This window comes from Podarcis cretensis (genome assembly GCF_951804945.1).
Source record: "Podarcis cretensis genome assembly, chromosome: 18".
Classification (NCBI taxonomy): Eukaryota; Metazoa; Chordata; class Lepidosauria; order Squamata; family Lacertidae; genus Podarcis; species Podarcis cretensis.
Genome location: NC_137188.1, coordinates 2,687,359 through 2,711,639, shown reverse-complemented (window position 1 = coordinate 2,711,639; position 24,281 = coordinate 2,687,359). Strand labels below are relative to the sequence as shown.

Below are 24,281 nucleotides of genomic sequence, written 5' to 3'. Positions count from 1 at the left end.
CTTGGGCATTGGGTGTTCCAGCCCACCAGACCAAAAAAAGAAATTACTTAATTTTTTTAAAAGGTAAGGGAACTCACTTTCCCCGAGTTCCTACTCAAAAAAACCCCACCTAGTTATGACTGTTTCCTCTGTTTTACATTATAAAATTAAAAAAAATAATAATCCCCCCAAAAAGGAGGCAGCAGAAAAAGAACACACTGGGGAAATCCCCCAAATTGGCACTGGTGTGCTGTGCTGTGGCGTCTACGCTTGTGTACTTGGCTGGAGTCCTCCAGCTTTGAGGCTGCTTTGGAGAAAAGCGCCCAATAGATTTGCAGGTTCCCCTTTAAAACATTTTTTCCTCTCTCTCCTCGCTCCCCACCCCATTTTTATCCCAAACCCTCCTTTCTTCTGCCCTCATTGCAGGCTGTCCCCTAATGCAGTTGTCCTTCTGCAAAACTTCTCTCCCTCCCTCTCTCCTCCTTCCTCTCCTTTTCTCCCCCATAGAAGTCTGCTGACTAAGATTTGACAAAACCGAGGAGCCTGCAATACCGCCAGCATTATGCTGATGAACTGGGGTTGGGAAATAGAGGACAAGGAAGAAGGTTGAAAGGTGGTGGGGGGAACTCAAGGCACTCGGGGTGGGTGGGGCGGGAATCCTCTTTCTCTCTCTGCGCCCCCCCCTTCTCCTGCATCATCTCCATCTCAACTTCGGCTGAGCTTCTGAGATTTCTCTCTTTTTGCCCTGGGACGTCCCTCTTCTCAAGGAGAAACAGTGAGTCCTCTTTTTTTTCCTGCAGGGTTGTCCTTTTTATTTTTAAAATCAAGTTCCATCCCCGGGTCCGTCCCCCCCCACCTGCCCCACATTTCACCTTGATGAAATGCAGTGCTGGCTCATTTGGGGTTTTGCTGCAAGATGCAGAAAGAGAGAGAGAATCATTTTACTGGCTGAGTTGGGTACCACTTTTTTGCAGGGATGCAGAGCTCTGTAGGAGGAAGATGAGCCACATCTTTGCAAAAAAGGGGTTTGTGTCAGATAAATGCAGGGGAGGAGAGAGATCACCCCCCCCAATGCAGAAAGTGACCACTTAAATCCTAGAAGTGGGGGGCACTTAATTTAGAAAACTGCTTGTTTGTTTGTTTGTTTGTTTAAAAGAAGACTCTTCTCTCGCCAAATTTTAAGTGGGCTGAAGGATTTTAGGAGGGCTCTGTGGGATGCTCAGAGATGTTCATAGATAGGGCATCCTTTCTCCTGGCTGAGTTGGGTACCACTTTTTAAATGATTTTTGTTTGCTTTATTTCTGCAAGGTGTTCTATCGGATGTAGTGGAAAGGAAACTGTATCCCTGGCTGAATGGGGGCGGGGGGGGGGGGCTTAGTTCTGAAAATGGCCTTTTGAAAAGACTGTTTTTGCCACATCTCGAAGGGAACAAAGAGATCAAGGTTTGGAATCTTCCTTCCTGACCCTGCTTCTAAAGGGATGGAATAATAATAATAATAATAATAATAATAATAATAATAATTTCTTGGCTACAACAGGAGGTCAGGAGAATTTTGTAAATCCCTTCTTCTTTGTGTCCTTGTGAGGAAAGGATGTTTCTTTATATGGGTTAGGCAGGACAGAATTAATTCTCGTCTCTTGAGCAGTCTTGCCTGGCTGCCAGAGACTTCAGTATCATCTGCAACCTGGGTCTTTAACAAGCAAACTCCACCCCCTGAGGCCCCCTGCTGCTTACCTGCAGTCTAACGCCAAAGGATTCAGGTAGTTGTTTTATAGCCTTAGACAGATTTAGATATATATATATATCTGTCCCGGGACTGTACCTTTGCTCCACCTTTTAAAAATGAAGTCAAGGTCTCAGTCCTCATTGTTCTGGCTTTAAACAGTGACGCTGGAAGGTGGCTTATACTTAATCAGGCCAGTCTCACTTAGTATTGTTATTGTTGTTGTTATTATTATTATTATTATTATTATTATTATTATTATTATTATTCTGCCTATGATGGATAGCTCAATCCAATCCAATCCAACTAACTTTATTGTACTAGCCGTTGGCCAGACAAATCTCAATCAGAAATAAATACAAGCAAAAGGGGTGTCGCGCCACAAAGAATGGTCTCTATTTAGATCTGTGCATCTCCTTTACAGTTCATGGCTATATTGTCTTCTTTCTGATCTTTTTGGCTGCCAAAGCAAATGGCAACATTAAGAGTCACTGAAGTGTTTACATCGCCAAGAAACCACAGGACCTTTTCTGCTGAGCAGAGGATAGCCCAGTTGGTAGAGCAAGAGACTCTTCATCTCAAGTTCGCGGGTTCAAGCCCCATGTTGGGCAAAAGATTCCTGCATTGCCAGGGGTCAGACTGGATGACCCTTGTGGTCCCTTCCAGTTCTATGATTCTATTAAATTTATTCCCACCCACCTGGGGGGATAGCTTAGTTGGCTAGAGGGCGTGGTGCTGATAACACCAATGTTCCAGGTTCAATCCGCATATGGGGCAGCAACATATTTCTGCATGACTCTCAGGGTCCTTCCAACTCTACAATTCTATGATTCTATGATCTATAGGTGTCTGTGAAGGTGATATATTGACTGAAAATGTCTAGCAAACCGGAGGATATTAGCAGACAGGGTTATAACTTGTTTTTATATGCAGCAACAGCAGCAAGAATATTATTGGCACAAAAATGGAAGCAAGAAGAATTGCCGACGGAAGAAGAATGGCAAATGAAATTAATGGACTATGCAGAATTAGATAAATTAACAGGAAGGATTCTAAACCTGTGGGACCAGAGATTCTTAGAGGACTGGAGTAAATATTTGAACTATTTGAAAAGCAATTGTGACAAACAGATTACGCCAGTAGGACTGCAAGAAGTTCTGTAAGGAGGGCTTTGTGAAATATTGCAAGGAAGACTTTGAAAAGAATTATTAGTTAAGGACAAGTAAATGTAATACAGTGGTACCTCGGGTTACATACGCTTCAGGTTACATAGGCTTCAGGTTACACACTCCGCTAACCCAGAAATATTGCTTCAGGTTAAGAACTTTGCTTCAGGATGAGAACAGAAATCGTGCTCCAGTGGTACAGCAGCAGCAGGAGGCCCCATTAGCTAAAGTGGTGCTTCAGGTTAAGAACAGTTTCAGGTTAAGGACGGACCTCCGGAATGAATTAAGTACTTAACCCGAGGTACCACTGTAGAGAAATTAAGAAATGCAGAACAAGTGATAAAGAATGGAAAACCTTCAGAAGTGGTTGATGGAAGTCTAAAATACTGTATAAGATAAGAAGTTATGTTAAATGATTGTTGGAACTGATATGTTAATACACACACACACATATACAGTGTCTAGCAAACCACTTTGGTAGTAGAGGGCATTCAGCAAGCCCACATGACAGTGACGTGGGGTTGAGGATTGGAGTGGTCATTTTGTGATATTATGGCCGTGGACAAAGCTGTATTGTCCCTTTTGAATAAATGTTACTTTATAATAATAATTTTAAGAAAACCTCCTCCCTAGGGTCCCAGGGTGGGTTGCGGCAATGTTAAAAGCAATTTTTAAAACTTACAGCCATGAAAGGGGACATCTAATAAAAATAACAAGAGCATCTAGTGAAAAGGAACAAATGTCCGTAAAACTGCTTATATTATATTTAGATTTCCAATCTTTCAGTGTTATAAATCTATGCTAACGGGCAGCGGCTCTCTGGGAGATGCTGTAGACTGAACTTTGGACGTCCCGCATGCAAGGAGGGGCTCTGCAAATGAGTAAGGTTGCAGGATAGAACTTTCTTTATGTATGCAACAACGGCAGCAAGAATACTTATTGCAAAGTATTGGAAGACACAAGATCTACCCACCTTGGAAGAGTGGCAGATGAAGGTGATGGACTATATGGAATTAGCGGAAATGACTGGCAGAATCCGAGACCTGGGAGAAGAGTTGGTGGAAGAAGATTGGAAGAAATTTAAAGACTATCTGCAGAAATACTGTAAAATTAATGAATGTTAAAATGATGTTGGATCGAAAATAAGTGGCATTAGCAACAAAGTTAAAAAGAGTATGTATGGATGAAAATATAGAGCTATAATATGTTAAGATATAGAGTTAAGATAAATGAAAGAGGGTAAGGATTTGCTGATTTGATTATATTAATGGGAATACAAAAAGGGGAGGTGTGAGGAGGTCAAAGAAACAAGCTTATGAGTTTAAAGTTATAAAAAATGGATTTGTTTTTAAGTTCTTCCCCTGCCCTACTTTTCTCGTTTTCTGTATTTTGTATTTTTGTTTGAGAGTCTTTTCTTTTTGCTTTATTATGTATTTTTGTATTTATGACTTTGTAAAATCTTAATAAATATTCATTTAAAAAACCCAACAGAATACAGCTTTAAGCAGCATCAAAAGAAAGAAAGAAAAAGGTTACAGGTCATGTGCCTCTGAATAAAGGGCTGGCGGGGGGGGGGGGACGGCTTGCCTTACCTAGTGTCCAACCCTGGGAGCCATCTAGAATCATAGAGTTGGAAGGAATCTCAAGGGTCATCTAGTCCAACCCCCAGACTAGATAGGCCCCTGGCAGACTCTTTTATTCTCTTGAGGCTGCCTCCAAAAACTCCAGCAGTCTCCTGCCAGCCCAGGGGTGGATCTGCTATGAAACTTCAGGGCTCCTAATCCCAGAGGCCCCCCCCCCCAAAAAAAGCAACTTTAGTCCACATTGCTTAAGAGTTTTGGGACTATGATGCGTGTATATAATGTTTCCCTAATTTTCATCCCTAACTTGAAAAACTATAAAGCATAGGAACTTTGTTTGCACACCAGTGACTTTGAGATCATCCATTCCAGCAATTTTAATCAAAATCTGAGATGTAGTAGTTAATGTTTTTCACAAAATTGCGCTGATCTGTCTTGGAGCAACCCCACTGAAGAAGACCTCATTGCCAAGGGGTCCCCATGACAGTTCAGGCTTCAGGACCCCCACAAATGTAGGTCCGCCAGTGTTCCAGCCTAAAGCTCAGCCGCCTTGTTTGCGGACTCCAGAGTTGGTTCTATAAGCCCAGGCTCCTTGCCCATCATCTTCCTCTTCCTCCCTCTCCAGATGCTCCCTGCCAGGGCTGTGACTGGCACCTGCCTCCACCTTGCCGTCTTGATCCTCTGCCTCCGGCTCGCGGCTCCTCAGAAAGGACGGAAGAAAGTCGTGCATGTCTCAGGTGCGTGGCACATACGTGATTTGCTGAGCTGCCCGGCAGATTCATGCAATAGGCGCCAAAGCACTTTGGCCTTGTACAGTTAACCCCGGTTCAGCAGTTGCCAAGGTGGTGCCTGGGGGCACAGGGGTGCCCTTGAGGTCTTTCTCTGGTGCCCACGAAGGCTCCACACACACTTCCTTGTTTGTAAAGCAGTGAAGGAGGTTACCCTATGCTAGACATAGAGTTGAAGGGGATAGTGATCTCTCTGGGCTTTTCAGGGCTCAGTCCAGTTCGGCCAGCGTGGCCTGGGGGAGAGGGGGGTGGGCTATGAGAGGGGGCGTGGCCTGGGGAGAGTGGGTGTGGCTCCATAAATTGACATATTTGCCCATCCCTAACCTGGATCAGCTAACCTTGGATAGCTCAATTGGGTAGATTGTGGTGCTGATAATGCCAAGGTTGCAGGTTCGATCACCTTTTGAGACAGCTGCATATTCCTGCATTGCTGGGGGTTGGGCTAGATGATCCTCAGGGTCCCTTCCAACTTAACGATCCTATGATTTTAACCTAGACTTTTTATTTCGCCTGCCAATCGTGGGGCTTGTGGAGTACAGTCGTACCTTGGTTCTCAAACGCCTTGGTACTCGTATGTTTTGGCTCCCGAATGCCGCAAACCTGGAAGCAAGTGTTCCGCTTTTCAAAGCTGAACGTCCAATGCGGCTTCCACTTGAGGGCAGGAAGCTCCTGCAGCCAATCGGAAGCTGTGCCTTGGTTTTCAAACCTTTTTTGGAAGTTGAACGAACTTCCGGAACAGATTAGGTTCGAGAAACAAGGTATTCCCATTCCGTTCAGCTGCAGTTCCCCTTGGGGGTTCCTTCCATCTCTACAATTCTATGATTCTATGACTTGCTGTTTTTAAAAAATCTATTTCAGTATGAAGTTTATAAATAGATGTTTTTAAATAGATGTTTTTAAAACATCTATTTCAGTATGTTTCAGTATGATGCAGCTCACAGCCCCAATTTGCATCCATCTGTCCTGGGTTCGAAACCTGGGATGCTTAAAACAAAACCCCAACAAAGCCCTTCTCTTTTCTGCTTGCAGAGGACGACAGTGGTGCCGTCGTGGTGCAGACAGCACCGGGGAAAGTGGTCACCCACCGGGGTGGCACCATCATCCTGCCCTGCCGCTTCCACTATGATGTCTCAGCGCATGACCCTGACGAGATCCGCCTGAAGTGGACCAAGCTGGTGGAGCCCATGTCCTTTGAGGACGTCTTTGTGGCGATGGGCGTGGAGCGCAGGGCTTTTGGGAGCTACAGGGGCCGCACGGCGCTGCAGGAGGACGGCTCTGGGGACGCCTCCCTCATCATCCGGAACGTGACCCTCCAGGACTACGGGCGCTACGAATGCGAGGTGACCAATGAGCTGGAGGACGATGCTGGGATGGTGAACCTGGACTTGGAAGGTGAGGGGAGACGGGTGGGGTGGTGCCCACCGGCCAGGTCTCCACAACCCCCTGTAGGAGGAAACTAGTGGGAGATAATAGAATCCTAGATTGTAGAGCTGGAAGGGACCCTGGGGGACATCTAGTCCAACCCCCTGCAATTCAAGAATTTCAGCTAAAATATCCCTGACAGATGACAGTCCAACCTCTGCTTAAAAACCTCCAAGGAAGGAGAGCCCACAACCTCCCAAGGGAAACCGTTCCACTGCCAAGCAGCTCTTAACAACAGAAAGTTCTTCTTGATGTTGAGTCGGAATTTCCTTTCTTGTAACTTGAAGTCATTGGTTCGAGTCCTACTCTCTAGAGCAAGAGAAAACAAACTCGCTCCTTATTTCATGTGACAATCCTTCAGATATTGGAAGATGGCTCTCATATCTCCTCTTAGTCTCCTCTTCTCCAGCTCCTTCAACCGTTCCTCATCAGGCTTGGTTTCCACACCTTTGATTGTCTTGGTTGCCCTCCTCTGCACACCTTCCAGCTTGTCAACATCCTTCTTATTTAAATTGTGGCGCCCAGAACTGGACACAGGACTCCAGGTGTGGTCTGACCAGGTACTTTTACTAGACACTAGACTTCTGTCGAACAGCATTAGCTGTTTTTGCTGCAGCATCACCCTGTTGGCTCATGTTCAGCTCATGGTCTGCCAAGACCCCCAGATCCTTTCCACAAGTACCGCTAGTAAGCCATTTTATATTTGTGTGAAAGTGGTGTGGGAATGCCTCTCCTAAGATGGCATCATTCTGTCCTATATCAGCATGGCCAGGGAATGCCTCTTCTATGATGTAGCAGCCTGATCCAGCAAGACTCAGAACCACAAAACTGTAGATTCAGAGGGGACCATGAGGATCATCTAGTCCAACCCCCTGCAATGCCTTGGCATTATCAACACCATCCTCTACCCAAATGAGTTATCTAGGCTGACTCTTCTTGTAAGAATGGATCCTCCTTGTCTGAGGCAGTCCACCTCCTTGGAGGGTGTGGCGGGGTGAGGGGAGCAGCTGTTGCCTTTACCCCTCCTCCTTATCAATTTCCTAGAGGCCCCCGGCTGACCACTGTCAGAGGCAGGATACTGGGCAGGCTGGAACATCTCTGAAATTCTCATCTATCCACCTTTGCCTCCTTCAAGCCAGAAAGAGTGGAGGAAGCCCCTCCAAAAGGAGAATCTCTTTCCTGTTCAGGATCTTCATAGCCAAATAAGTTGGAAGTGTGTGAGAGCAAGAGAGAGAGAGAGAGAGAGAAGGAAAGCTGGAATACTACAATACCCTCAATGCTATAATTCACCCCACCTCGCGGCAGCAAAAGCAACCCAATTCTCTCTCTTGTTGGGATGTTTTACGAATCCGCCAGCTGCTATCATTCTTCCTGGTTTTTATTAGCTTCTGACACTGAAACCTGCAGCGACAATGAAAGTCAATAAAAGCAGCAATAAAGCATCCCAGAGACTCTCAATCAGGGGAGGCGGAGGGAAGAGGAGAAGGAAATTGAGGGGAGGGAGACAGGACCCTGCATGCCCTCCGTGAGGGTGGGAGCTGCAAACAGAGGCTACTAGCTGTCTTTCATCATGCATTCCTGTGGGGTTGGGGTGCCTTTTTAACCCGAGGGCCACATTTTCTCCTTGAGGATCTTCTGGGGGCCACATCCCATAGCAGCAGGCAGGGCCAGAGGTGAAAGTGGTTGGAGCAACTGGTTAATGACTGAATATCTGTCTTGCAAAAATGTGGTTTCCACAGACTTGGTAGAGTGTCAGTGTAATGAGCAGAGCAGCTCATTCCCTTTCATCGTCCTCCATGGAAATCTGTTGCCAATAATCCTCACCTCCCCACAGACATCTATGTCTCCTCCTCCCCTGGTCCCCTGCCCCCAAGTAATTGGCGCTTGTGCCTTCATGCAGCCAACGTCTTCTCTGCACCTTTCATGCCCCTCCTGGTCCTGGGAGACAAGCAGGGAGGAGGAGACGCCTGTGACTCTTCACCATCTCTGCCTCCCGGCTTCCCTCCTCTCCTGCTTCAGCTTCTGCCTCTGAGTCTAGACTTCTCTCTGCCACAGACTCTCCCTGCTCACTAAGCCCTGTTGCCCCTTCAGTTTCCGACATCTCCCCCTCCCAGTCTTCTCCCTCTGATCACTCATCGTTGTCCCACGCCCCAGGCGGATCCTTCTGCCCTCAGTAGCTCCCCAGCTGGTTCCTCCCACCCTCCCTCTACATCCAAGCAGCCCCTGACACTCTTAACAAGGCAATCACTCTCAGTAAACAAGAAAAATAGAAGGTTTACTCTCATCAAAAAGCCTGACAGGGTACAACAGATACAGTGATGAAAATCAGGAAAAGATCCTCAAAAGTTGCAGAAGTCCATAAAAAGGTAAAGGGACCCCTGACCATTAGGTCCAGTCTTGGCCGACTCTGGGGTTGCGGCGCTCATCTCGCTTTATTGGCCGAGGGAGCCGGCGTACAGCTTCCAGGTCATGTGGCCAGCGGGACTTCTGGCGAACCAGAGCTGCGCACGGAAATGCCGTTTACCTTCCTGCCGGAGCTGTACCTATTTATCTACTTGCACTTTGATGTGCTTTAGAACTGCTAGGTTGGCAGGAGCAGGGACCGAGCAATGGGAGCTCACCCCGTCATGGGGATTTTAACCGCCGACCTTCTGATCAGCAAGCCCAAGGCTCTGTGGTTTATCCCACAGTGTCACCCGCGTTGCAGAAGTCCATAGTCCTGCTCAAAATGGAGAAGCGTCTGTTTGCGACTCTCTAGCAATCATGTGTTTGCAATTCGGCTGCATTCCAGCTGGTCAACATCCTTTTTCAATTGTGGTGTACAGAACTGGACTGAGGACTCCAGGTGTGGTCTGGCCAAGGCCGAATAGAGTACTGCTATTTACTTTCCTTGATCTGGACGCTAGACTTCTGTGGATGCAGCCTCGAATAGCATTAGCTTTTTTTGCTGCTGCATCACCCTGTGGACTCATGTGCAGCTTGTGGTCCACCAAGACCCCTCGGTCCTTTTCACATGCGCTGCTAGCAAGCCAATACTATTCCCTCCTGAGAGTGGGGAATGCCTCTCCATCTGTTACGGAAAAATCTGGATGCGAGGCTGCTCTGCCACCCAGCTCGTCGGACTAAGTCCGCGGGTCCCTGCGGAGGAAAATGAGCTCAGCCGGAGACAGGAGCAAGCTGCAGAAGATCCAAGTTTATTGCGCAACAGGTTCAAGGCGAGATTGAACAGCGAGAAAGGGGTGACATGAACTTTTGAAACTTCCCTCCATGTCCCCGAATACAGTGCAAAATACATCCCAGTTACATCATGAATACATTAAGAAGAGGTTGGGTTACACAGGATTAACATATGGAGGAGGGAGGGGGAATATGCAGAGCTGGAGATATGCGCAGATAAGCACATCCTGAGTACCGGTGATGAGAAGACAATGGTCCATGTACTGGCATTGCCCGGAGGAAAGGCTTGGCAGAGTGATTTGACAGGATTAGGGTCTTGACACCTTGCTTGAGGGATTATGGTGGACAGGGGAGGTGTCATGGAGTCCTAGAGAAATTGAGCAAATTGGCACATTGATTTTCTATGAATTTTATAGATTTTAGTCCCTTTTGACATTGACAATTGGAAATAAATGGATATATTGTAGTGAAGAAGAAGGTGAAGAAGACATGCCCCCCCCCTTCCATATCACCATTGATCAGGGAGGGGGAACCAGCATGCTTCAGCAGTGTTAACGGAGAAATCTGAGGGCTCCCTTGGACAAAAAACAAGGACACCAGCCAGGAATACCAGAGCAAAACTGCAGCCAGTCGGCTTGGTCTTTATTGAAGACTGTCGTGACAGGACTCCCACCTGCCACAAGGTGGAACAAGATGGAAGCCCCGAACAAAAGAGCCCCCTAACTTTTATTAGCTGCTCACCCCCATGTTACACCCCCCAACTACATCACGGTTACATCATGAAAGGGGAGGTCTGGTGGCAGTAATCTGAGCATCCTGGACCCTGCCCCATGGTTCCCCTTGCCCTCCACCAAACACCCATCAAATGTAACAAAAGAGATCTTTACATTTCCCAGCCAAGTCAATCACACCCTTTTGTCTTCATCTGGGTTTGTTATTTCTGGAATGGCTACCTGTCTGGCACTCAGGTATCAGGATGCCAGGAATTAGCACTCAGGCAGAGGGGCTGCTGAGGAGCTGAGCTCACATGTCTATATGAATTTCTTAAGTTTTCCTAGTGAGACAGTACATAGGTACATTTATCGGTGAATTCTTACATTTGGTATTGTGCAGCGGAGGCCCTCTGAATAGATAGGAAGAAACTGTGAGGAAGTGTTTTGTGGGGACAAGTCACAAAAGTGATTGTGCTGGTTTTGGTAGTGGGCTGCATGTGCCTGATATCTGCTGGAGGGGCACCCCCCCCCAAGCTATAAATTCCTGCAAGAAGCAGTCAGGGTGATGATGGGAGCCTGAGTCTAAGAATGCCCAGAAGGCCCCGATCTGCTCTCGAGGTCTGTTTTTCCTCCCCCTCCTGCTCTGCTTCTCTTTAGGGGTGATCTTCCCTTACCACCCCCGCCTGGGGCGCTACAGCCTGAACTTCCACGACGCCCAGCAGGCCTGCCTGGAGCAGGACGGGATCCTGGCTTCCTACGACCAGCTCCACGAAGCCTGGCTGGAGGGCATGGACTGGTGCAACGCCGGCTGGCTGCAGGACGGCTCGGTGCAGTACCCCATCTCCAAGCCGCGGGACGAGTGCGGCCGGAAGGAGACCCCCGTCGGGGTGCGCAACTACGGCTACCGCCACAAGGACGACGAGCGCTACGACGCCTTCTGCTTCACTTCGAATCTGAACGGTGTGTATAAATTTTCAGTGGCTGCCCAAAGTTCTAGAGCCATAGAATCACAGAATGGTAGAGTCGGAGGGCCCCCCAAAGGTCATCTAGCCCAACCTCCTGCAATGCGGGACTTGCAGCTAAAGGATCGCTGCTTAGGTGCCCAAAGCAACCTCTACTTAAAACTCCCCCTCCCCCCGTGATCATTCGTCCCACTGTCAAAGAACTCTTCCTGCCCAGCGTCGGGGGGGGGGGGGGGGGGGACACACATTTTCCCAGTCTGCTTTCTTCGAGCCATGCATCATTTTATAAACTTCTAGGCTTCCTCGCTCCTCCTCGCATCCCTCCGAAAAAATCTCAGAGCAACATTTAACCGATTGCTGGCCTTTTCTGCATCCCACAGGACCAGGCAAGGAGGCAGTAATTCAGCTCAGCGTGATGGATGAGCCTGCAGGGGTTTGTCCAAAGGCGTAAATTACTCTTTGCTGGGAGGGTCTGCGGGGGGGGGGGGGAAGTTGGCAGGAGGGGGGCTTCATTTGTGTAATCAGGGGCAGGATAAATAGCCCTGGATCAACTCGGAAATGGAGTGCCTTTTGCTGCCTCATCCATCTTCCTGAAGGCAGGTGTTTAATTCTCCTCTCATTGGATTTGGCAGTGTAAAAATGGAGGGGTTTTTTTTGTGGGGAAGATGGGAAGAGTCAAGATCAGGGGTCAGCAAACTTTTTCAGCAGAGGGCCGGTCCACTGTCCTTCAGACCTTGTGGGGGGGGCGGATTCTATTTTTTTTGGGGGGGTGAACAAATTCCTATGCCCCACAAATAACCCAGATGCATTTTAAATAAAAGCACACATTCTACTCATGTAAAAACACGCTGATTCCCAGATCATCTGTGGGCTGGATTTAGAAGGCACTTGGGCCGGATCCGGCCTTGCCTACCCATGGTCAAGATATATCCCACACATGTGTTTGGCTTTTGTATTTTTAAGGGGGGAAAGGGGATCTAGGAAGCAAACCCTGATAGCTTAGCTGGTAGAGCATGAGCCTCTTAAGCTCAGGTCGTGGGTTTGAGCCCCACATGGGGCAAAAGTGTCCCCCATTGCAGGGGGTTGGGCCAGATGACCCTCAGGGTCCCTTCCAACTCTATGACTGGTGGGCACTAAGGTTTTTCTCCCACTCATTGTTGGCATCCATCTGTCTGGAGACACAATGGAGTGCGCCTCTGGGGGTGAATTCAAACCGCTGCTTTGCACGGAGTGAGAATACCTGCTCCAGGTATTCTGAGCTCCAGACTACATTTTAAGCTAGGCTTAAGTATGTCTTTGTCACTGAATTACCATTTTAAGCCTGCCTGAAGCAAGTTTCTCTCTGACAAGTATTGCAAGTGAGTAAATGCTCTTTTCTTTTTTTACCTTTTGAAAGACAGTTTGTGTGATTATTGTTTTAAGGGGGACAAAAAGGGGAAATACCAGGAGAACCCAGTCTGCTTTAAAGTTAAAAGAAAGGAGATTTCGGCTAAATATATGGGAAAAAACTTTCTGATCGTAAGAGCTGTTTGACCGTGAAGTGTGTTAACGGAGAAATCTGAGGTCTCCCTTGGACAAAACAAAAAAACAAGGACACCAGCCAGGAATACCAGAGCAAAGCAGAAGACTGTCGCGACAGGACTCCCACCTGCCACCAGGTGGAACAAGATGGAAGCCCCAAACAAAAGAGAACCCAAACTTTTATTAGCTGGTAATCCCCATGTTAGGGACGCAGGTGGCGCTGTGGGTTAAAGCCTCAGCGCCTAGGGAATCCCTGTGGCGGGGTGCGCTCCCGCTGCTCGGTCCCAGCGCCTGCCAACCTAGCAGTTCGAAAGCACCTCCGGGTGCAAGTAGATAAATAGGGACCGCTTACCAGCGGGAAGGTAAACGGCGTTTCCGTGTGCGGCTCTGGCTCGCCAGAGCAGCAATGTCACGCTGGCCACGTGACCTGGAAGTGTCTCCGGACAGCACTGGCCCCTGGCCTCTTAAGTGAGATGGGCGCACAACCCCAGAGTCTGTCAAGACTGGCCCGTATGGGCAGGGGTACCTTTACCTTTACCTAATCCCCATGTTACACCTCTTTAACAAATGTTCTCCCTCAGGAGGTTGTGGACTCTCCCTTCCTTGGAGGTTTTTAAGCAGAGGTTGGATGGCCGTCTGTCAGGGATGCTTTAGCTGAGATTCCTGCATTGGACTAGAGGAATAATAATAATAATAATAATAATAATAATAATAATAATAATAATTTATTTATGCCCCGCCCTCCCTGGCCAGAGCCAGGCTCAGGGCAGCTAACACCAGTAAAAAACAAAACAAAACAAACCCAATTTGAAATACAGGTTAAAATATAATTTAAAATGCAGCCTCATTTTAATAGTAGCCCATAGATCAAAACCATAAGGGGAGGGAAACATAAGGGTCAGATTGAGCCAAAACAAAGGCCAGGTGGAACAGCTCTGTCTTGCAGGCCCTGCGGAAAGATGTCAAGTCCCGCAGGGCCCTGGTCTCTTGTGCCAAAGCGTTCCACCAAGTCAGGGCCAGTACTGAAAAGGCCCTGGCCCTAGTTGAAACCAATCTAACCACCTTGTGTCTTGGGACCTCCAAAGTGTTGTCATTTGTGGACCTTAAGGTTCTCCGCGGGGCATGCCAGGAGAGGCGGTCCCGTAGGTACGAGGGTCCTAGGCCGTGAAGGGCTTTAAAGGGCTTGGAGGTCCCTTGCAACTCTACGATTCTATGATCCTGAATTGCTCATCTAAAAGGCTAATTTTAAGTAATCTAAGTAGATTTAGATTACTAAACTAGATCTAAGTAGATTTGGATTAAGTAATCTTAAATACAGTGGTACCTTGGGTTATGAGGGGACGCAGGTGGCGCTGTGGGTTAAAGCCTCAGCGCCTAGGGCTTGCCGATCGAAAGGTCGGCGGTTCGAATCCCTGCGGCGGGGTGCGCTCCCGCTGCTCGGTCCCAGCGCCTGCCAACCTAGCAGTTCGAAAGCACCTCCGGGTGCAAGTAGATAAATAGGGACCGCTTACCAGCGGGAAGGTAAACGGCGTTTCCGTGTGCGGCTCTGGCTTGCCAGAGCAGCGATGTCACGCTGGCCATGTGACCCGGAAGTGTCTCCGGACAGCGCTGGCCCCTGGCCTCTTAAGTGAGATGGGCGCACAACCCCAGAGTCTGTCAAGACTGACCCGTACGGGCAGGGGTACCTTTACCTTTACCTTTTTACCTTGGGTTACAGACGCTTCAGGTTACATCCGCTTCAGGTTATAGACTCCGCTAACCCTGAAATAGTACCTCGGCTTAAGAACTTTGCTTCAGGATGAGAACAGAAATTGTGCTCCGGCAGTGCAGCGACAGTGGGAGGCCCCATTAGCTAAAGTGGTGCTTCAGGTTAAGAACAGTTTCAGGTTAAAAACAGACCTCCAGAATGAATTAAGTTCTTAACCCAAGGTACCACTGTAATTCTAAGATGCAAAGGAATGGCACTCTGTGAACTCAGAGATGCAAGGAAGGATAATATCCAATCAATATATCCTCTGCTGGCATCTATTTGCATCCCAACACCACTCAACTTGGGAATCACTGCTCTAACCACTGCACCACATTGCCTCTCCCCCTGTTCTCCCTCCCAGGCAAAGTCTACTTCCTCAAGACCTACCGCAAGCTGAGCTTCCCGGAAGCCGTCCAGGCATGCAAGAAGAACGGAGGGGCCGTGGCCAAAGTCGGCCAGCTCTACGCAGCCTGGAAGATCCAGCTCTTGGACAAATGTGAGGCTGGCTGGGTGGGCGACGGCAGCATCCGCTACCCCATCGTCAACCCCAGAACCCGCTGCGGGGGCCGCGAGCCTGGCGTCCGCAACCTGGGCTTCCCCAACAAGAAATACAAGCTCTTTGGCGTCTATTGCTACAGAAGCGCCATCAGTGGAGGGTCCAAGGTGGCCGCTAAGGAGGGAGCAGGCAAGTGGAAACCTTTGCAGGTGTAAACAAGGTCAGCTTTGAACGGACACGAATCCTTGCATCTCCCTCCATCTTCCAGCCTCGAGGGACTGGGAGGGTTTTTCCTTGACCTTCCTCTGGAGAAGGAAACAAGTCCGCTGTGAAACATGCATTTGCTGGTCGAAGTGTCCCGAAAAACCAGAAGAGAAGGGCCGTTCCAGATTCAGTTGATTCTTTGCGGACTTCCAGAAAGCCTGGGAGTCCAAGTTGCACCCAGCTTCTCACAAACCATGACTTATGATGCCCGCCCCCTGCTCTGCTTGAGTCTTCTTTTCCAAGAAGCCCTGGCTGTTTGCAATTTGCTATTATACTAACGCTTCAGATATAGCTTTTACAAGGTGTGTGTGTGGGGGGGGTCTCCCCTGCCTTTTGCAAAGGGAGGAGACACACAGGGATTTGTCGCCACTGAGGATTCAGCAGCCACCTGTCGCGAGGGATCTGCTCCCCCCCCTTATAAACTGCAAAATGAAGACAAATATTTCTTCTTTTATGCATGGTATTTGGTAGCGCCACAGTTAATTGGACAGCATTGCATTGCACTGAAGGGCATTGCAGTCGCGCTGAGCTTTTCTCTCTTCATCCTGCAACCTGAAAGGGGGGAAGCCACACCCCCATTACCATTTCTGCTCTCCGTGCTCCTCCAGAGGTCATTTTGCCAAGACAACCAAATCCCACAAGTTTCTGTTGATGTCTAGAAAACTGGAAGCGCATGTTCATCAATCTGTGGCTTGTTGGGAGAGACTGTAGGCTCCTTGGAGCACAGCTCCTGTCATTTTGTTTTTTTAATCTATCTATCTGTTATAGGGGGTTGGAATAGATGACTCTATGGGGTCCCTTGTAACTCTACAGTTCTACAATTTATTGCCCTTTTTGCTTACGTTTACTCTGCATAAGGCCTTGTATACATGGACGACACTGTATACCTGTTAATAAAATTGTGCAGGGTGGTGTCAATTCTGTGTTCTTGGCTCTCACCTGCAACTCCTAGAAGCTGCCAGTGTGTGACAGCGGCCACAATCCCGGGAAACAACCTTGACTGGCCAGCTGAACCAGGTGAGGGGAGCTGATGGGTCTCAAACCCTCCATGCATGTGAAGATTGGCTCTGCCAGATGGAGCAGACGAGACCAAGAGGGGGTTCAGCACTCAAGAAGGTGGTTTCTCCGTGTGCTATGGAGGGAAGTGAGGGGCAGGTGAGGAACCTTGTCTCCCATCTGGGAGAAGAAATACTCTGGCCCTAAACTTCTGCTGTCCAGAACCAGAGGTGGAAGCTGAAGCAGGGAAGGAGTCATTGTGGCCAGAAGCCATTGATAAGCTTTGCTCTCCATGAATTTGCCCAGCCCTCTTTTAATGGCAAGCTGGTCGCCACCCTGGTCAACTCCACAAACTCAGACCTGATTACAAAAACTTCATTTAAAGGGGAGAAAGAGACTGCCTTGAATTGCATGCTGCAAATGTGCCATGGCGGAGCATAACCGAGAGTTGTGTGCCACCCGTGTGCAAGGTTTCCGCAAGCTTCAACCCCAGAGCCAAAGGAAGAAAGACAGACAGTGGTCTTAGGAACTGTTAAAAAAATTTATTAAAATGTCCAGCAGTACAGAGACCGCCATGGGATTCCTCCCCACACCTCTCCCCCCCCCTTTTTTTGCACACAGGGGGCAGGGGAGAGAATGCCACAGGCGGAGGGGGCATAGAAGGGGAAACACACAGAGGAATACTGGACACTGCAGTTAACAAGGAAACAGCAGAGATCAGGGATGCATCCGCCACACGCCCAACACTCTCTTGTGCGTGCGCACACTCACACAAACACATTTCACCACCCACCCCCTTTCTAAATTTTTGCATGGAAGGCTGTTTTCTGTTGCAGACATGGGCACTCACTTCACATGTGGTGGAAGAGAGCTGTTTGGGTCGCCTCCTGCCATCCCTGGGAATCGGACTCCCTGTACAGTTGCAAATCCTCCAAGTGCTCCTATTTTCCAGGGATGGTCCCGGATTTACAGAAGCTGTCCTGGTTTCTGATTTGATCCCAGAATGTCCCGCTTTTCCTTAGGACGTCCCTATTTTCATTGGAGAAATGTTGGAGGGTCTGGAGTTATGCAACTCCCAAGCCAATAAAATAAGTAACTATGCAACCTTTAGAAGACATCTGAAGGCAGCCCTGGATAGGGAAGTTTGTTCATGTTTCATTTTTATTATGTTTCTGTATCTGTAGGAAGCCACCCAGAGTGGCTGGAGCAACCCAGTCAGATGGGCAGGGTGGAAAAAATAAAATTATTATATAGAATAGGACGTCCCTCGTTCCATTGGAGAAATGTTGGAGGGTATGGAGGTGGAGCACAGCAGCACCTTGGAGTGTGTGGGTCGGTTTCAGGCCCCCCAAGTGGGTGGGCTGGGTGACACAGCACAGTTGCATCATGCTCTCTCTCATCTGCCCACCCTCCATGCCATCTCTGCAGGCTGCACTGAGCGAGGGCCGCATGGAATGAGACGGAGGGCCGTGAGCTACGATGTCAAAGAGGAGAGAAGCCCCCAGGGTGTTTGGTGCAAATGGAGCCCCGGCAGGGTTAACAGTTGCACAAAGCACTTTCCATGTAGTTACCCGCCTGCCCACCCCACCGGAAACACACACACACACACACACACACACACACACACACACACACTCCTCACAATTGTGACATTTGTGGAAATCATTTTCCAGTGGGGAAAAGAGAGTCACACCCAAAGGTAGAAACAGGAAAGAGTCTGTAAACAAGCAAGCAAGCAAACAAACAACAAAACCTGGGGGGATTGGGTAAATCTGGGCTCCATCCTGACCAACCCCTCTTCCTGTGCTGGCTGTCAAAATGAACTTTGATAGAGCACTTTGGTAGGCATGTTTGCAGCACCTCCTCTGCAACCCTGACGAGGGCCCTGTAAGGCAGGCTGATGGTTCTGATCCCCCTGCTGCTGCAGAGGGACAAGTAGCGAAGGAGGGAAGGGATAGTTCCCTGCAGGTGATTAGCTGGGGTAATAAAGGGCCTCTCCTCCTCCTCCTCCTCCTCCGAAGCCACCTGGAGAGGGAGGAGAGGCTTTCAGAAAGAGAAAGTGAGCTTGAGAGAAGCAGGTGTCAGGAAAAGAGAGAGAAGTGTACGTAAAAAAGACCTGTGGATGAGAGAGGAAGAGGGAAAAGTGGGAAAGAGAGAGAGAGAAATCTGCAGGTGCTGACAGGCTGCCTTCAACAGTCTTTGCACAGTGGAGCTGCTTCAGGTAGCCTGAACTCAAGAAAACCTGTTTTCTGCAACCCCTGCAGATCCTTAGAAAAGGTGCAAACCATCTTCTGGCATTGTAAACTTGCACATGCCGACAGAAGAGATTTATCCACAGGGGAGGGAAGACGTGGGGGGCATCAACGATTCCCATCTTTTTCTCGCTCACACACACACACACGGAAACCCATTGCATCCGTGGGGGAGGGGGAGGACGGTCGGGGGATGGGGATGGGGCAGGAAGCGGAATTGGGAGCTTGTGCTTTCTTTCCCAGGCCCGTCATTAAAAGTAGTTCCCGTCTTCCTCCGTCCAGTCCAGCTTTGGGTGCTGCTTGGAGTGTTTCCTGCGGTCCTTGCGGGGTTTGTGCTGGTGGTGCTTGTGGTGCCGGCGATGGTGGCGGCGGATTCGGTGGGACCGTCTGGCTGGAAGGCGAAGGGGCGGGAAAAGAGATTTAGTTGCAAAGCTTTGCTAGGTTGTACTCCTAATGCAAATTCTTCCTTCCCTCCCCTGGCCAACCCTGATCCGTCTAAGTTTCTCTCCTTCCTGCAGAGTAAAGGAAAAGGCCAACATCTTTTCTCTCCCGCTCGCTCCTGACTGAAACACAGGCCAAACAGCTCCCTCTCACCCTTCAGTCCTGATGGGGCTTTGTGGAGGAAGAGAAGTAATGAACACTCTTCTGAGCAGGTCAAGTCAAGCTTGGGCAAAGCTTTATTAACTACAAACCCTGAAATTCGGGATCCCCCTCCAAACCGGTGCCAAAGTTTTGAGCTTGTTTTGCGCCATTTTGTGCCACAAACCCTGAGGTTCATACCAACCCTGGTTCCTGCATCGCAGGGGGTTGGACTGGATGAGCCTCAGGCAGCAGCGTAGCGTGGGTTGTCAGCACCCGGGGCAAGGCAAGTAATTTGCGCCCCCTAACCCGGGGCAAGGCAAGTAATTTGCGCCCCTAACCCCTAACCTCCCGCCGCTGCCAGCTTCTTCTTGCTGCTGCCTGGGCTGGGGTATTTACGGTAAGGTAGCCACGGCGGGGGCGGCAGGTCCGTGTCAGGTGATCTGAGGCGAGTTGCCGCTGGCGCTGCTGCCCAAACGACGCCGCTTGCCCGGAGGAGGAGGGCAGAGAGGCGAGGAAAATGCAACATGGCCCAGCAGCTGTAGCAGCAGCGGCGGCGGCGGGGCTGTGAGGAGGGGCTGCCTGGCGCGCCCTCCGCGGCCCTGACGCATGGGAACCGCGGCGAGCGCTGAGAGCCGCTGCCTGCCGGACGCCTTCAGCCCAGACACGCGCACAGCTCGTCGGTTCCGCGAGACATGGGGCTCTGCTACAGCCTGCTCCCGAGGCTCTTCGGCGACTCCGGAGGCGGTGAGCGCCCCCCCCAGATGTTGCGCCTGGTGCGGCCGGCCCCCCCTGCACCCCCCACGCTACGCCACTGCCCTCAGGGTCCCTTCCAACTCTACAATTCTATGAGCCGTCTCTCTGGGGACTCACGTTTTGTGCAGACGATTCTGGGCCTGTCCCACGTCCCATTGATGTGGCATTTGATGGTGGGCACGTGCCTCTGCAGGAAGCCTTCCTGGCACTGGTAGCGGACCGTGGCGTGCACACTGTACTTCTCTCGCTTCTTGCCGATGGGGAAGGCATTCTCCACCGTGGGGGGAGGACCGCACAGCACTGGAGGGGAGAGTGCACAAGGGCGGAGGAGGAGGCCGTGAGAAATTCCCTTTCCTTTTCCTTTTAATTTGTATGCTGCCTTTCCACATTACTAGGCATAAGGCGGCTTACAAACCGAAGAAACAACAAAACTGAGAGAGGAAATGTTTCTGTGGTTGGTTTGTTAGGAACATAAGAGTCCTGCAGGATGAGACCAAAGGTCTGTCTGTCCAATCACAGGCCTCCAGGAACCCATAAGCAGGCATAAAAGACACCAGCCCTCTGTTGAGAGGAAGTGTGGTGTAGTGGTTAAAGTGTTGAGCCAGGACCAGGGAGGGATGAGGGTTGGAATCCCTGCTCAGTCTTGAGGCTCACGCTAGGCGACCCTGGGGACTAGTTGCTGCCTCTCAGCCTAACCTAACTAAATAATAATAATAATAATAATAATAATAATAATAATAATAATATGCTGCCCATCCAACTGAGTTGCCTCAGCCACTCTGGGCAGTTTCCAGCAAAATACAAAAACAAAGTAAACATTAAAACCTTCAGATGTCTTCTAAAAGTCAGATGTCAAGGAGATAAAGATCACCTTGACATCTGATGGGAGGACGTTCCACAGGGAGGGAGCCACCACTGAGAAGGCCGGGATGAATGACGGGGGTGGAGATGCTCCTTTGGGGACACAGTGTGTTGGGGGGACAGCCCTCTGGCCTGTGGATTAGACCTTGGCGCTGGATATTTTGCCAGGAACAGATGCACTAATAATGATTTACTGCAACTGTTGAGAGTGAATTTCTGTCCAATTGTTATTTGCTGATATTTTGACAGTTAATTTTATTGTGCTACTATATTCTAACAGATTATTGAACACGTATTACTTTATTGGATATATTACTGATAAATATTTATTGTGGGTATATATGACTTATTTTAAAGTCATAGATAAGTAGATAGCAAATTTATCCTACCAATACCACAAACATATCTGTGGAGAGCCTATAATGACTATTAACGCTCTAAGATACATACAAATGAAATTAAATTGCCAGCTCTCACCCACCAACACCCCACAGAATCGGAAGCCTGTGATTTCTTGGGTGAACAGCTTGTGGTTAATGCAATTTCTCAGATAAGGAATGGGGTGGGCTTGGGCTTCAACCGTCCTAACGGCTTCATTTCCGAACACATTAATAAAGAGGAAATTGAGGTTGTCTGGGGAGAGGGCTTGAAGAGGGAAGTGTTTCACTGCTGATGGCTTCCGTGGGTCGGGAAGCAGGCAAATTAAGATCCCAGAGGGCTTGATTATGTGAAACTCTGCTTTAATTCACTCTCTGCATTTCAAAAAAAATCAACAGCAGCAAATAGTCCCAAACTAGAAAAGGTACAACCGGGATTGCTCAGCTGGTTAGAGCACTGTGCTGATAATGTGAAGGTTGCAGGTTCGATCCCCATGCAGGACAGCTGCCTATTCCTGCATTGCAGGAGGTTGGACTAGATGACCCTCAGGGTCCCTTCCAACTCCACAATTCAGTGATTCTATGCTCATTCATGTCCTCATTCCTGACCATTGAGCAACGCTGCCTGCTGGGTTGGAGGTTGGAGTGGGATGGAGCCAGAGACATAACAGGCAGGACAAAGAATCAATAACAGATGGGGGCCAGGCAGAAGCAATCCTAGAGAGGCAGTGTTGCATAGTGGTTAGAGTGCCGGACTAGGAGTTGGAAGAGATCAGAGTTCAAATTCCGACCCCCTTTCGGCCACGACGCTCACATGTGCCATTCCCTGCCTCTCAGCCTAACCAGTGTTTCCTAAACATGGGTCTCTGGCTGTTTTTGGACTACAACGCCCATCATCCTAGTGGGTCAGGGATGATGGGAATTGTAGTCTGAAAACAGCTGGAGACCCAAGTTTGGGAAACACTGGCCTAACCTACCTCGCAGGGTTGCTGTGGGCATTAAAGGAGTAGGGGAAGAACGTGATTCATGCCGCCCTGAGCTGCTTGCAGAAAAAAACTGGAAACTCTGCCTTCCTCCCCTTACCTAATAAGAGACGGGGGTGGGGCCCATCCACATGCCAATGGCCAATCAGGGAAAGGGGAGCGAATTTACCTGTATCCTTTTTGCAGACGTAGGGCAGGTTGTAATTGCAAGGGACGTCATTCCACTTCCCGGTCTCGTGGGACACCAGCACCACGCAGTCCTCACCGCCCGCGAAAAAGTTGTCCGGCTGGTTCTGGCGCCAATTCTCGTATTGCTAGCCAACAGCAGAGGGCGACAAGGAGTCAGAAGCAGACAGAACAGGGGTTGGGCTAGAGGACCCTTTAGGTCCCTTCCAATTCTGTGATTCTCTAATTCTAGAATACAAAGAGGCACTCAGGGTGGGGGTCACCGTCACCACCAGCTAGGAGCCAATCTCTCTCTTTCATTTTTGCTCAGCTTCTCTCTCTTTTTGTAAAATCTGAAGTGCCAGTTGCAAATTTAACAAGGAAAGGACAAACGAGAAAGAGATAAAATAAAATGAAAGAGAATTTTTTGTGTTGTTTTTAAATAATAATAATGTACAGTTCTATGATTCTATGATTCTATGATTCTAATGTAACTTTGGAACTCCCTGCCAATTGACACCAGGCAGCCGACTTGGCTGTACCCTTTTCAGCAGCTGCTAAAAACATGTTTGCTTTGAGGAAGACTGGAAGAAGTTTAAAGCTTATCTTAAGAACTGTTACAATATTGATCAATGTTAAAATGTCAAGGGGAAAGAAGATGCAGAATTACAGCTGAAAATGTTTGATGACTTAAGGTGAAATTGAGAAATTTAATAAATTTAAATTTAATTGGCTAAAAGGGTTGCTGAAAAACTGTAAAATAAGGATGCAAAAAGGGTGAGGTATGGGGAAGTCCAAGAAAGGAGGTTTATGAAAATGAAGTTAAGAACTTATATTTGTGTGTTTGTTTGTATTTGTTGACGTTTTTATGTTGTTGCTGTTGTTTTGTTTTAAAATTGGAAAACTAATAAAAATTATTATAAAAAAAAATAAAAACATGTTTGCTTAGCAAAGCAGCAATGCTGACATGTGTTTTAATCCCTTTTTTAAAAAAAGCTTATGGTTGATTTTATTTTTTTCAAAGGTTTTAAATAGTTGCCTTTAACCAGTCTATCCAGCTCAGTATTGCTCAGGGACAGTTGGTTCGGCTCCCCTGCCCTGTCCACCCACCCGCTGGGCTCACCAGTCCGGTGTTGTCTGTCCACTGGAAATCCTGCTCCACAATGCGGTCATTCAGGCCAATCCATGTGTTCTCCTGTCCAAAGCCTGCGTGGAAAACAAGGGATGAGTGGACACGGGGCGCAGAGGAGGAGGAGGAGATCACGGCTGCTACCTGTGACGGCTACTTTCCACACCTGTAGGGAGTCAGTCTCCAAAGTGCCACTGACTGGGAATTGCAAGAGGGGGGCAATTGCTGCTGTCCTGCTCAGGATCTATTCAGAGTGGGGTGTGTGTGTCCCCACTGGGGGTGCATCTGGCTGAAGACCAGTGGCAGACCTACATTCTGGGGGTCCTGGAGCTTTAACTGCCATGGTGCACCTTTGCATCCAGCAACGAGGTCTAGGCAGCTGCGAGGGCTGGGCGATATATCGATATATATCACCCCAAACAGGTTTGAAGTCCATATCGTGATACCAGTTCCATAATTTTTGACCTGGCAATATATCACGAATCATGATGTGTGTGCAATGTGAAAAGCTACCTGTTGTAACCATTGTTTTCTCAAAACTTATCTTCTGTACCATGAAAATAATAAAAAAAAAGTACTGCAAATAAAAAATCATGATGCGGGGAAAACCGCGAAGCCAGCCTATGCCTCTCAATAGTTCA

General features: G+C 48.7%; 2 protein-coding genes across 3 annotated transcripts in view; one reads left to right on the top strand and one right to left on the bottom strand.

The window, feature by feature from the left end:
• Positions 1-254: 254 nt before the first annotated feature.
• On the top strand, positions 255-16,323 carry HAPLN4 (hyaluronan and proteoglycan link protein 4). The gene is made up of 5 exons (XM_079960841.1): positions 255-754; positions 5,075-5,186; positions 6,267-6,629; positions 11,207-11,509; positions 15,144-16,323. Exons 2-5 carry the CDS (start codon positions 5,075-5,077, stop codon positions 15,491-15,493), a joined length of 1,128 nt encoding a protein of 375 aa, XP_079816967.1. The 5' UTR covers positions 255-754; the 3' UTR covers positions 15,494-16,323.
• Positions 16,324-18,970: 2,647 nt separating this feature from the next.
• Positions 18,971-24,281, bottom strand: part of NCAN (neurocan) — a 250,113-nt gene continuing 244,802 nt past the window's right edge. For both annotated transcript variants that reach the window (XM_079960438.1, XM_079960439.1), the window contains exons 12-15: positions 23,635-23,717; positions 22,516-22,660; positions 20,243-20,425; positions 18,971-19,181 (exon numbers count right to left, since the gene is read on the bottom strand). In XM_079960438.1, the coding sequence (XP_079816564.1) occupies positions 19,042-19,181; positions 20,243-20,425; positions 22,516-22,660; positions 23,635-23,717 (551 nt within the window). In that variant the 3' untranslated portion in view covers positions 18,971-19,041. The remainder of the gene's footprint in view (positions 19,182-20,242; positions 20,426-22,515; positions 22,661-23,634; positions 23,718-24,281) is intronic.

Excerpts from the sequence above, each read along its gene's own strand:
- HAPLN4 (XM_079960841.1), top strand. The coding sequence starts at position 5,075 with ATGCTCCCTGCCAGGGCTGTGACTGGCACCTGCCTCCACCTTGCCGTC. Across the intron at positions 5,187-6,266 it reads GAAAGTCGTGCATGTCTCAG|AGGACGACAGTGGTGCCGTC; the intron begins GTGCGTGGCACA and ends TTCTGCTTGCAG. Across the intron at positions 11,510-15,143 it reads CTTCACTTCGAATCTGAACG|GCAAAGTCTACTTCCTCAAG; the intron begins GTGTGTATAAAT and ends TCTCCCTCCCAG.